This window comes from Bos indicus, chromosome 15, assembly GCF_029378745.1.
Source record: "Bos indicus isolate NIAB-ARS_2022 breed Sahiwal x Tharparkar chromosome 15, NIAB-ARS_B.indTharparkar_mat_pri_1.0, whole genome shotgun sequence".
Taxonomy (NCBI): Eukaryota; Metazoa; Chordata; class Mammalia; order Artiodactyla; family Bovidae; genus Bos; species Bos indicus.
In genome coordinates, this window is record NC_091774.1 from 43,600,133 (window position 1) to 43,613,711 (window position 13,579).

At 37.1% G+C, this 13,579-nt stretch overlaps 1 protein-coding gene across 1 annotated transcript in view; it reads right to left on the reverse strand.

Annotated features, from left to right (window-relative positions):
- IPO7 (importin 7) overlaps positions 1 to 13,579 on the reverse strand; it is a 44,301-nt gene that overhangs the window by 22,630 nt on the left and 8,092 nt on the right. The window contains exons 2-4 of the mRNA XM_019975109.2: positions 5,975 to 6,056; positions 3,789 to 3,942; positions 1,851 to 2,009 (exon numbers count right to left, since the gene is read on the reverse strand). Of these exons, the coding sequence (XP_019830668.1) occupies positions 1,851 to 2,009; positions 3,789 to 3,942; positions 5,975 to 6,056 (395 nt within the window). The remainder of the gene's footprint in view (positions 1 to 1,850; positions 2,010 to 3,788; positions 3,943 to 5,974; positions 6,057 to 13,579) is intronic.

Below are 13,579 nucleotides of genomic sequence, written 5' to 3' on the forward strand. Positions count from 1 at the left end.
AATGGAATGGGTTTGAGTATGAAAATAATTTATGGAAGGATACAAATACTATTCCATAAGACCTGAAAGCTCCTGAAAGCATGAAAATGTGATACCAATAAAAGCCTACGGAGCGATCAAGATGGTGGAGGAATAGGATGTGGAGCTCACCTCTTAAATAAAAGCCTATTATCAGTGTCAATCTGGTGAACCATACTCAGGGAATTCTCAAAAACTAGCCAATCACTTTCCTCTTTAAAAAAAGAAGTAAGTCAATTTGCATGTAAAAGATCACATGCAAATTCCCCATCTTGGCATTCAAAACCGTCTTTTAACAAGGTCCCAATTTACTAATTTAAAACGAACCCCAATCTCTCACCAGAAGTTAGCCATACCAGTCAGTGGTCTCCTCACTACCCACTAAAGACAGTGTCTCATTTCTGCCTCGGCGTCTTTATTTGCTCACTCCATGTGGTGTGACATATCTTTCTCTTCAAATGTTCCTTCTATGCTCCTTCAACTGACAAGCATTTCCTAAGGATCTATGCTCCTGAAGGCCATCACAACTTTCGATTTCTGCATGCATTTTCGTAGAACTGCTTTAGTCCACACAGGCCCCTTGTGAACACCTTGTGCTCCACAAACACTGGCTGAAAATAAACTGAAATTCCACCACTGCAGCAGTCTCCTATGTTTTCCATTTAAAAAATCCCTATCATACTCTCTCCTACTAAAGATTACAGGGCAGGAGAGACTTGAACCTTCTCAATGACAATGACAGCTTGTTATTATTATTCTCTCTCAGTCACTCACTTACCAGAACTACAACAACTGGCACTCCGACAGAGGTTGGAGCAACAGCTGGAACATCCCTTAGCAGGAAGATGGGTAGCTGGTGGGAACACAAGAAAACACCAGTACCAATGCTGTAAATGGTATATTTCTTTCCTGCTCAGAACAAAAGCAGCAGTTCATCAGCTACTTTGAGTGGGACCCAGAAAGGATATCAGAGGCTAACTTCAAGCCCCAGAGTTAGAGGGCTCACAATGTGTAGCTGTTAGGACTAGAAATAAAGCCACCATCATGGTGTAGTGTTCCTTCTTCTTTAATTTTCTAACATCAAAATTTTCAAGTGCCTACCAATTTCATTATTTTCACCACACACTTAAGAGAGAAACCTCAACAACATTAGGCTTACTACTTTTAGTGCTACACCTCACTACTTTTAGTGCTACCTCAACTTCCAAGGTTAGATGTTTTTTTTCCTGATCCCTAAACCCAGGTCTAAAATGATCCCTAAATCTTTCTTACTGATACTAAGTACTTACACAGACTATAATTTGCTCAAATACACCAACACTGAAGCAGATGACTATGAATCCTTCAAACACAATGATTAAAAAATGATCAAATGAATTTCCAACACATTCTTCTTAAAGAATTAGAGGTAGGTTCTTGAAACTTAGCAAGAACTCAAATTAAGATAAAAAGTTACAGAAAGCCAGGAAAAGAGCTCTAAAGCTCAGTGTACTCTGACCCCTTTCACATCTTAAAAAAAGCTTATCTTTAGGCCTATTATCAGCACAATTGAGGAGTCTATATAGAAGAGTTATAGATAACTTAGGTTTTGAATAGGCAAATAGATGATTAAGAAGAAAGGGCACAATGAGTTTCACAGCTGAATCAACAGAAGAGACTGCAGAATTAAAACAAGAATGCTATTTCAAAACGAAGACACAATTAAAATCAACATGTAATTCACTAACTTTGGTATACAGATCAAATGAAACTTTAAGTCGTTCAAACCGATTAGCTTAAATTTCCCAAGCTTTTTCTACTTCTCAGAACTATAGGAATTGAGAGATACTTACTCATAATTTTTCACAAGCTGATAGAGGCAAAGAAGAATTCCTAGCCAACATGCACTGTTGTCAGACTGAAGATAAAAGCCAATTTTGTCCACAATAGCAGTCCAGCGACTTGGATAATCATGTTTGATGATATGATGAATGCATGTAGTAAGCTGTACCCTGAAAGTCAAAAATAAACAATAAGAAGGAAGAAATACTAAGCCCATGCCATAATTAGAGAAGCCTTCGCCACAATGGAAAGATCCCACATGCCCAAAAGAAGAAGCAAAGCAGCCAAATATATATATATGGCTTTAAAATCAACATTGAAAAAACTAAGATCATAGCATCTGGTCCCATCACTTCATGGCAAATAGATGGGGAAACAATGGAAACAGTGACAGACTTTATTTCTTGGGCTCCAAAATCACTGCAGATGGTGATTGCAGCCATGAAATTAAAAGACGCTTGCTCCTTGGAAGAGAAGCTGTGACCAACTTAGACAGCATATTAAAAAGCAGAGACATTACTTTGCTGACAAAGGTCCATCTAGTCAAAGCTATGGTTTTTCCAGTGGTCATGTATGAATGTGAGAGTTGGACCATAACGAAAACTGAGCACTGAAGAATTGATGTTTTTGAATTGTGGTGTTGGAGAGGACTCTTGAGAGACCCTTGGACTGCAAGGAGATCCAACCAGTCAATCCTGAAGGAAATCAGTCCTGAATATTCACTGGAAGGACTGATGCTGAAGCTGAAGCTCCAATATGTTGGCCACGTGATGCAAAGACCTGACTCACTGGAAAAGACCCTGATGCTGGGAAAGACTAAAGGCAGGAGGAGAAGGGGACGACAGAGGATGAGATGGTTGCATGGCATCACCGACTCAATGGACATGAGTTTGAGCAAGCTCCGGGAGTTGGTGATGGATAGGGAAGCCTGGAATGCAGCAGTCCATGGGGTCGCAAAGAGTCAGACACAACTGAGCAACTGGATTGCACTTTCCAAGTGGTGCAGTGGATAAGAATTCCCCTGCCAATGTGGAGGACACAGGCTTGATCCCTGGTCCAGGAAGATTCCACAAGCCGCAGAGCAACTAAGCCCGTGCACCCCAACTACTGAAGCCCATGCGCCCTAGAGCGTGCAAGCTGCCAACAACTGAGCCCACATGCTGCAACTACTGAAGCCTGAGTACCTAGAGCCTGTGGTCCACAATAAGAAGCCAGCACACTGCGACAAAGAGTAGCCCCTGACTGCTGCTAGAGAAAGCCTGAGCAAAGCTACAAAGACTCAGTGCAGCCAAAAATAAATTTTAAAAAACAAGTCACTAAGCAAGAACTATCACTACTGATTTCAAAGAAACCCAACAAATGTTACAAATGCAGGTAATTGTATTTTTTTTCATCCCCATCAACTGATAGGTTTTGTTCAGAACATCAATACAATATAAAGTATATGACAGAATTCTATAGTTTTCTACGCTCCCTTTCATCTAAACATAGTATGTTTCACAAGTTTGACATGAAGTTTAAAGTTCTGGATTTTAATAAATGTAAAATTAAACTGCAGTGAGAAAGTAAAACAAAAAACTAATTTTCCTGTAACAGCATTTAAGTTTTGTGCTTCAGAAAGGATAGACTTTGGGGGGGATCTCCGCTGGGTCTTGGTTACAGCACTAGGGATCTTGGCTGCATCTTGCTGAATCTTTCAGTCACAGCACACTGACTCTGGAGTTGTGGCACATAGGCTTTAGTTGCTCCACAACATGTAGGATCAAAGTTCCCCAAACAGGGACTGAACCTGCATCCCCTGCCATTGTAAAGTGGATTCTTAACCCCTGGATCACCAGGGAAGTCTCCAAAACAACCAATTTTTATGTGCTGAAAGATTCCCTTTCCTGCAAACCCTGAAAATTATTACCTTCAATAAAATAATGGTTAAGTTTAAAATACATACATACCTGATGAGCTCAGGAGAGTGGATAATGGCTTCTACAATATTTTCTCGAATACAATGTCGATCTTCTTCAGGAATAGTATAAGGGGATATATCCCCTGGTGCTGTTTCCCGATCAGGCCAATACTGCGTTATCATATTTTTCAAATAGATAACACCTAAAATATAGATCAATTTGACAAAAGAATGTGAAAGCACTGTAACCATCCCCGCATCTACACCTCAAGTTTCTTTCTTTTAGACCAACCACTGCTAGTAAAGCTATCCTTTTAAAACTAGAATACTGTATTCTATTATTTAAAAAGTTGACAAAACACAAATCTAAGGTTGGCTACAGTAATCACCCACAAAGTCATTATTAAATATACAGTCTGCGGGAGTCGGTGATGGACAGGGAGGCCTGGCGTGCTGCGGTTCATGGGGTTGCAAAGAGTTGGACACGACTGAGCAACTGAACTAAACTGAACTGAACTGCAGTAAGTCTGCAAACTAAAACAAAACCGTTTTTACAATGCATTTACACACAACACTTTTCACCCTGTTTTCTGTAGGAAAGCTGTTTTACCAAGTCTGTTTTTTAAATGAAACTTCTAAAAAACGAAACTGAATACACGTACCAATAAAGTTTCTACTTAATCTTGGAATCTAGAACTGTGAGAAACAGCCTCTGAGGATTTCTTTCTATCTTAATGCACCAAAGAAGTGGATGTATATACTTACTTGTACAATTTTGATTCAGTATTTTAAAAGGTGTTTAGTCAAACAAAATACATAAACAAGTGGGAACTGTACTGCAAGAACCTTATGATTCACTCTACTCCATCCAGAATGCTTGAGCTCTACTACAAAGACAGTAAATGTACCTTTCAAAGTCTAACAAATGAAACCACCATATACCATGCACTATACAATATAATTCAGTTATTACAAGGATGTAAATTTTAAAGTAATGATGATACTATAAAAATTAGGACCAATTCCACAGTTCAGTTGCTTCTGGCTTTATACATACTAAAAAAACAACTTTCTAGTAGAATTTAATTTTGCTAAAACACATAATCAAGTTTCTAAGGTGCTTAAGATCCTTCCTAAATCCAAAGGCTTTCAACATCTTAGTAAAACTTTTGAGATTTAAAGGCAAAGATTCTTATCTAAAAAAATATCCAAAGGGGAAAATGTCAACTTCATAAGTAAAAGAGAAATGACAGTTAAAATAGTCAAACCAACCTTTTCCTATTTAACTAGAAAATTTTTTTAAAGATTTACTGTTGACCATGGTTCAGTGAAATTACTGTATTTTATAGACACAAAAGTCTCATTTGTGTTATTTATATGCCAATTTTTTAAAAGTCCTAACTTCCATTCATTCATTCATTTACCGAGTACCTTCACTGTGTCAGGCAATTCTTTAGGTACTCGGAATACAACTGTTAACCATACAGACCTGATATTAAATTCCAACAACTGAGAAAGGTTTCAGAGCATATGGAACATTAAGGTAAACCATTTAGTCATTAAAATATAAATTTTAGGATTAACACTATGTAGAGAAAAGGGATGTGCTTGCATTAAAAAAGTAAGTGGAAAAATTTTTTTAAAAAACAAAATCGGTGTAAGGAAAAAGAACAGCAAAAAATAACTCCAGAATATAAGTGGTTTTTCCAAAACAATAGTTATTTGCAGTTTATATGTCCTATAAGAAATGCATCTGCAAATAAACAACAAGCATTAAAGATGTGAATTCCATTACTGTGCTGATTAACAGATAATATCAGAAGTAGCATGCCACATTTTCATAGACTCTGATACTGAAGGAATTAATATTTTGTTAAAACTGGGACTAAGAAATAGTATCTTTTAAATGGTTAAAATAAAACAGTAAAAGCAAATAACTGGAGGTTTGTATCTTAGAATCATCCATCAAGGAAGGAAACACAATATGGAGAATCTTGCAATAAACCTCATCAATTTTCCAGCTTTTTTCTTAATTTGGTGAAATATCACATTCCTTTAAACTCTGCCACCAGATACCAACGTACTTGCGACAGTTCGTAGTAAACACAAGGGGGCCAAATCAATTTTCTGGGAAGAAAATCACAGAAGGATCTTCCCAAGACACTTCTGCTATTCAACTATGAACCTTTCAAACATTATTTACATATATCCAAGAAAATAATTCAGGAAACTTGCCTGCCTGTCTCACAGGTAAATCCAGTTGTTCCGACATAGTAATCTGAAGCAGCGTTGAAACAAAATTCAGAGACTTGTGTGCCTACAAATAAAAAAATATAGTTTAAATTTCTGCAAATAAATATTCTTAGTACTCTTATTTCACTACTTGGCTGGCACAAAAGGCTCTCCTCCACTAGCTGGTTCCAGTATTTCCTACCACTCACATATAAGAAACACACACAAAACGCAGTAATCTAACTCCTAAAACCTTCATATGTTTGCATTTGCCTACATACTGTTGAACCTCTAACCACATTGATGGCAGCAGCTCACAAACAGTCTCCTCTGTGATACCTATTTCCCCAATTCAGTAATAATTTCTCCAGGGATATTCCATTAAGTGGCTAGACAAAAATGAAATGAGCAAAAATTAATAACCTGAGGGGGTCATTTCCAAGGTGCTAATAACATTTTGTATCATAATACAGCTGTTTTATAAGTGTGTCCAGTTTGTGAAAATTAATCAACTGTATCCTCATGATCATTTTCTGTATGCATGCTATATTTAAAAATAGCTTTGAACATACAATAATAGTAGGATATAAACTGCATGACTTAATAAATGTATTTACATGAATATACAATGCAACACATACAGAAAATAATGAAATGCACCAAAAATGCTAATGAGTTATATCTGGGACGGTAGGATTATAGAGATTTTCTATTAGCCAAATTTTATGCCATGATCCTGGATTACTTTCATTAACAACACAAAAAAGTTAGTTAATTCCTAAATCTGTCATATTTGCTTTTATTAAAAAAGACCTGAAATCTCTTCTTATATGTATTCTCATTCCCTCTTCCACAATATAAATACCTCCTATATTGTCCTTCCAGCCCAAGTTTTAGTATTTTTCTGCGCATGTTCACATGGACACTCATAATTTTTAGTTTCCTCCTTATAGACTTTTTCATGCATTCTACAAACACATTCTTAGAAACAGAAGAATTTCCCTTCAGATATAAAAAAATGTCTTCCACATTAGACCCAAAGGGATACTCTGCTCATTTAGTCACTCCAAAAATTATTTACTTAGTTGTTCTTGGTGCAAAACACTATACCAGGACCTGAAAACACAAGGTTGAACAAGACAGGAAGTCTCCATGACCTCATGGAAAATGAACAATGAAGGAAAATAAGACAGCCAAACAGGTAACTGTAATGAAGTATCAATATAATGGAAGAAACAGAAAACACTCCGGAAGAATCAAAAGTAGAATCTCCTAACCCAGAAGTAGTATTTAAATTTAAGACCTGGACAGGAGCAGTTAAATAGATAGAGGGGAGGAATTTACCCTTTTCAGTACTCTAAATAGATCTGAACAGTTAACCGTTATCTTTCATGAAACACCCTGCCATCTAAATCATTCATACATCACTTTTCCTGGTACCTTTTCAGGCTCCTTTGGTTGTTTCTCATTCTGTCTACATGGTTCAAGAACTCAGTCACAGGCCAGCTTTTCTGCTCCCCAGCTGATTTCATGCAACTCCTATCTTTAACTACCATCTATAAATCAAATGTAGTTTCCAGTCAAGGACACACTAACAGACCTATTTAACATCCCTACCTCCATTATCACACAGGATTTTCAGACTTACTATGATGAAATCATTTTTTCCCCTAAAAGTCGTGACTCTTCCTTCCTTGTACCACCCCTCCCAACCTGTCATCACTATCTGTTATTCATATCTGAAAATTGACTGTCATCTTTAATATGTTCCTCTTCTTTTAAAATTAAAAAAAAATGTTTTTAATTTATTGATTTTTCACTGTGCTGGGTCTCTGTTGCTGTGCATGTGTTTTCTCTAGAGCAGAGACTACTCCTCCTTGCACTGCACAGGCTTCTCGCTGCAGTGGCTTCTCTTGTTGCAGAGCACAAACTTTAGGGCACTCTGGCACAGTAGTTGCTGCCCACAGGCTTTTTCAACCCTCAGCACATGGAATCTTCTCAGAGCAGAGATTGAACCCATGTCTCCTGCATTGGCAGGCAGATTCTTAACCACTGGACCACCAGGGAAGTCCACTTTCCTCTTCTTATCCCAATTCAATACATCACACTCTATCAATTGCATAGCCAAAATGGTTGTATAATTGATATATCCACTTTCTCCATTCCCACTAACACCAACCTAGTCCAACTGACTATCATCCCTCTTAATATAACCATTTGCCTCCCCAACCATGCTTTATTTAGTACTTAATAATCTTTAAAATTGTAAAGTAATCCCCTTGAAACACATCTTTTAACAATTTTCTAGTGTATTTCCTAAGGCCTAAAAGGCCCTGTCTTATCTTGTTCTGCTTATTTCTTCAGCCTCACTTAAAGAAATTTCCTCATCCCCCTCATTGCCCCACCTTAGGTTTTTGCAACAATAAACATTACCCCATTTCAGTCTTTGTACACGCTGTCACTTTCTGCCTACATCACTCTTCTCTCCAATGCTCCACCAGAGTTAACTGGTCCACACCCTTATTCTTTAGGTCTCAAGTTTAAACGTTTCCTTAGAGAAGCATTTCCTTACTGATCACACTAGGGCTAAGTAGGGCTCCCAATTACTCTCATAAGCTCCAAGGGTTTTTTTTTCCCACTTCATAATAATTATTACATATTTGTAGACTGGCTTTATGTCTGCCTCTCCTATTAGACTCAAGACACACTAGGAATAAACACTTTACTATCTTTATATCCAATTACTCATATTTGGCATTCAAGATAATCAACAAATTTATTAAAAGAATAACTGAATGAATTAACAAAAAAGGTGCCTTAGAGGCAGTTGTGATCACATAGAGGTTGTATGGAGCAAAAAAGCAAATTTGTATTTTTAGACTGGTAAGCCCACAAAGACCACTACTATGATACTTCTTAAGTCATTAATATTACAGCAATATATCTTATCTCCTGCATAAAATTGTGAACTCTATGAATGAACGCTAGAATTCAAGACAGTACTGGTTATAAACCTAAGTGATGTCATGTCCTACATTTTAAACTCCTGAGCAAGTTTAATTCAGCAAATTAATTTTTTTTATTGTGAAGATTAATTATATTTAACAAATATTTATGGCACTTTTTTTAAAAGATTCTTTTCCCATATAGGCCATTACAGAGTACTGAATGGAGTTCCCTGTGCTATACCAGCAGGTTCTTATTATCTCTTTTATATATAGTAGTATATAGACGTCTGCAGCAAATCTAACTCTTAATTACAAAGTCAGTATAACAAAATCTACTTCACAGGATAGCTATAAGGAAATAACACGAAAAGTATTTTAGCAAACATCAAAACATGACAGGGAGTTCCTTGGTGGTCTAATGGTGAGGATTCCAGGCTTTCACTGCCATGGCCAGAGATTAATCCCTGATCAGGGAACTAAGAATCCTGCAAGTTGTGCAGTGTGGCCAAAAAATAAAAACAACAAAAAAACACACAAAAATCATACCTCATCTTTCTCAGAAAGTATGTTCTAAAGTCAGCTGGGCATAAATTGACTTTGCCAAATTACTTTTCAGTACGTTAAATCACTCATAAAGTACAACATGCAGTTTCACTTATATATAATGCTCTCCTGAGGTCCCAATTCTGCAGTTTATCATTCTGAGTAGAAAAAGACTGCTTTCTATGACTGGAACTCCAAATGAGGCTGTTGGTTTACATTTAGGAGTCACTTTATAACAACAAAAACCACCACACAACGGCTACTGTTTTTGTTGGTTGGACACAGACAGCTACATGTGAGTTAGAAGTGAGCACGTGCGACTCAGTGCATCTTCCTGTAACACAATAGGTACCACATGTTATAATAACAAAGGACCTTTATCAATTTCTAACTTCTTAAGGTTTAAACAACACAAAAAAACCCCTTAGGAGTACTTGAAGGAAACCAAGGTGAATATTTTTATCATCTTGGTGGAGAAAACCTAAGCCTAACACTTTAAAGGGTGAAAGACATGAAATAGTTTTGGTATCAGATAGATAAAAGTAAAGCTTCATAGGCTTCGGCCCTGCCTTGGTATAAATAATGTTGAGGGGAACAAAAGGAAAATACCTCAACATCTGAGGAAGTGTTAACTACTCCACAACAAAAATCAACAAATATGTGCGAGCAAATTACAAAATAATTAGCACAAGGAGCTACCTAGTGGCTTAGTGGTTAGGATTCCAGGCTTTCACTGCCATGGCCCAGGTTCAACCCTTGGTTGAGGAACTGAGATCCCACAAGCCACATGGCATGGCCACACACACGCGTGGACGAGACAAAGCTACCCCAAAACAATATATGCAACACCAAAGCACTGATCAAGGTAAGGAAAAAAAGGAACTCAGTGCTGGTAGATATATAAAATGGTACAACCATATTGGAAAACTGGCATTATCTGACATGCACTTATCTCATAACCTAGCAATTTCCCTCTTATATATTCAAGAGAAATAAGGGGTTATGTTCACAATAATACCTATTAACATGTGACTATATAAACCATATAAACATGACTATATAACATGTGATATAATTCATACATGAAATACTATACAATAACTTAAAAAAAAAAAATACCCAACCTATGAAATCAATAATACAGATATCAAAAACATGTTGAGAAAGAAGCCAGACTATGATATAGTATGATATACTATGTAATCCTATTAACATGAAGTTTAAGGACAGGTGAATCCAAGCTACAATTAACAGAAATCAGAGTAACAGTAACCTAAAGAAAGGTACTGATTAGGAAGAGTCTTAAGGGAAAGTTCGAGGCCAATGAAAATGTTTTCTCTATTTGTCTATCCATCTTAATCTGGAGGATGATACTTAGATAAAAGCTCACTGAGTTGTACATATTTTTGAGCTTTGTATTATATATAAATTATCCCTCAAAAGAGAAAAAAAATCAACAAGATTACTTATACTTGAACATTCACAGCATTATTCATAACTAAGTGGAAACAACCAAGATGTCCTTCAATGGGTAAGCAAAATGTAAGCATATCCATTCATTCGTGTAACATTATTCAGTAATAACAAAGAATGAAGTACTGACACATAGTACAATACGTATGAAGCTTAAAAATATTACACTATGTGAAAGAAGCCAGTCACCAAAGGCTACAGATGGTATGATTTCATTTGTATCAAATGTCCAGAATAGGTAAATCTATGGGCAGAAAGTAGCCGAGGACTGGAGGTGTGTAGGAAGAAGCAGGGAGTGACTGCTAATAGTATGGATTTCTTATTGGGGTGATAAAAATGCTCTCAAGTTCGTGGTGACGGATCCATAACTGTGCATATACTAAAAAACCCCTGAATTGGATACTAAAGAGACTGAATTCAATAAATTTATTATTTTAAAAAACCAGCGAAACTAAACATTGAAAATAAGTACTAATTTATCACTCTATTATCTTGTCACTTTGAATGCTTTCAGAAACACACCAGCATAAATCCAAAAAGCGCAACTGACCAAAAAAAACTGTTATGTTCAGACAACTGAGCTAGACTAAGGTTAAGAAAGAAGGGGTGTTTCTATCAGCAGGAATAGCACAAGCAATCTCAACCTTGGACATCCATCTACTGGTGCCGTCCATCTGAAATCCCTAGTGCAGGAAGCCTTGTCATCTTCTCCCAAAGAAGTTAACAAATGGACTCAATTAAATTAGTACCAAATATCAAACATCAGGTTCTCAAGAAAAAAAACTGAGACAAAAAGTAGATTCATCATCACTGGAGGGTGGGATGGAGATTAACTATAAACTGGAGTTGAGGCATTTTATTGGGATAATGGTAAGTTTCCAAAACTGCTGCTGCTGCTGCTACGTCGCTTCAGTCGTGTCCGACTCTGCAACCCCATAGACAGCAGCCCACCAGGCTCCCCCGTCCCTGGGATTCTCCAGGCAAGAACACTGGAGTGGGTTGTCATTTCCTTCTCCAATGCGTGAAAGTGAAAAGTGAAAGTGAAGTCGCTCAGTCGTGTCCGACTCTTAGCAACCCCATGGAATGCAGCCTACCAGGCTCTTCCGTCTGTGGGATTTTCCAGGCAAGAGTACTGGAGTGGGGTGCCACTGTCTTCTCCGTTTCCAAAACTAGATTGTTCTAAAAGCCATACAACTCAAATCTACTAAAAATCACTGATCATCACTTAAAACAGGTAAATTTTATAGTATATAAATTATACCTCAATTAAGTTTAAAAATGGGGAAAAATGCATAGATCTGTACAGTTAGTTATAAAACAAACAAGATATACACTAACTGTACAAGTTAGGAAAAAACTCAAGCGTTGGGTAATCTCTAACAACTTTCTGGATTCTTGAATATAGCAAACTATCACATATTTAGAAGAATTTCTATCACATGTTAACTATTCATAAATGTTAAACATCTTTATATTTTATAATATAAAAAATAAATTTAAGTAAAAATATCACTAGCATCAACTTTAATCACAAAGTCTGGCAAACACTGATTAGGCTTCAGAAGATGCTACAATAAATCTTTTATATGAGTCTAAGTATAAATGTAACTTCTGGATGCTGACACTAATTAGGGGCCTGCCTCAAGCTCCTGGCATCTAGCAGTCCGAGAACCAGGAGAAGTGAAGCAACAAATGGGTCATTATATATCATAAAGCTAAAACTGCTAACACTCAGGTTTAAAAGCTGCTCACCATAATACAGAACTATCTTTCTAGACAACTTCTTACCTTCTCATTATTTGTCATCAATACAGATAACCAACATTCACCCTTAACCCACCTCAACAAAATTCTTCAACTCCATCTCCTTTAACTCCACTCCACTTACCAGTACTTTACAACATGCCATATACTACAGAGATAAAAGATCACCACTTCAAGGTAGGGTAGGGGATTAATTCTAATTAGACTGACAGTAAGTTTTTTAGTTAGACCCTAAAGCAGTTAAACCCACGGAAATGAGAAGAAAAGATTTTTAAAAGGAAAAGTACGGGTTATGTTATGCTGTGAAAGTGCTGCACTCAATATGCCAGCAAATTTGGAAAACTCAGCAGTGGCCACAGGACTGGAAAAGGTCAGTTTTCATTCCAATCCCAAAGAAAGGCAATGCCAAAGAATGCTCAAACTACCACACAATTGCACTCATCTCACATGCTAGTAAAGTAATGCTTAAAATTCTCCAAGCCAGGCTTCAGCAATATGTCAACCGTGAACTTCCTGATGTGCAAGCTGGTTTTAGAAAAGGCAGAGGAACCAGAGATCAAATTGCCAACATCTGCTGGATCATCGAAAAAGCAAGAGAGTTCCAGAAAAACATCTATTTCTGCTTTATTGACTATGCCAAAGCCTTTGACTGTGTGGATCACAATCAACTGTGAAAAATTCTGAAAGAGATGGGAATACCAGACCACCTGACCTGCCTCTTGAGAAATCTGTATGCAAGTCAGGAAGCAACAGCTAGAACTGGACATGGAACAACAGACTGGTTCCAAATAGGAAAAGGAGTACGTCAAGGCTGTATATTGTCACCCTGCTTATTTAACTTATATGCAGAGTACATCATGAGAAACGCTGAACTGGAAGA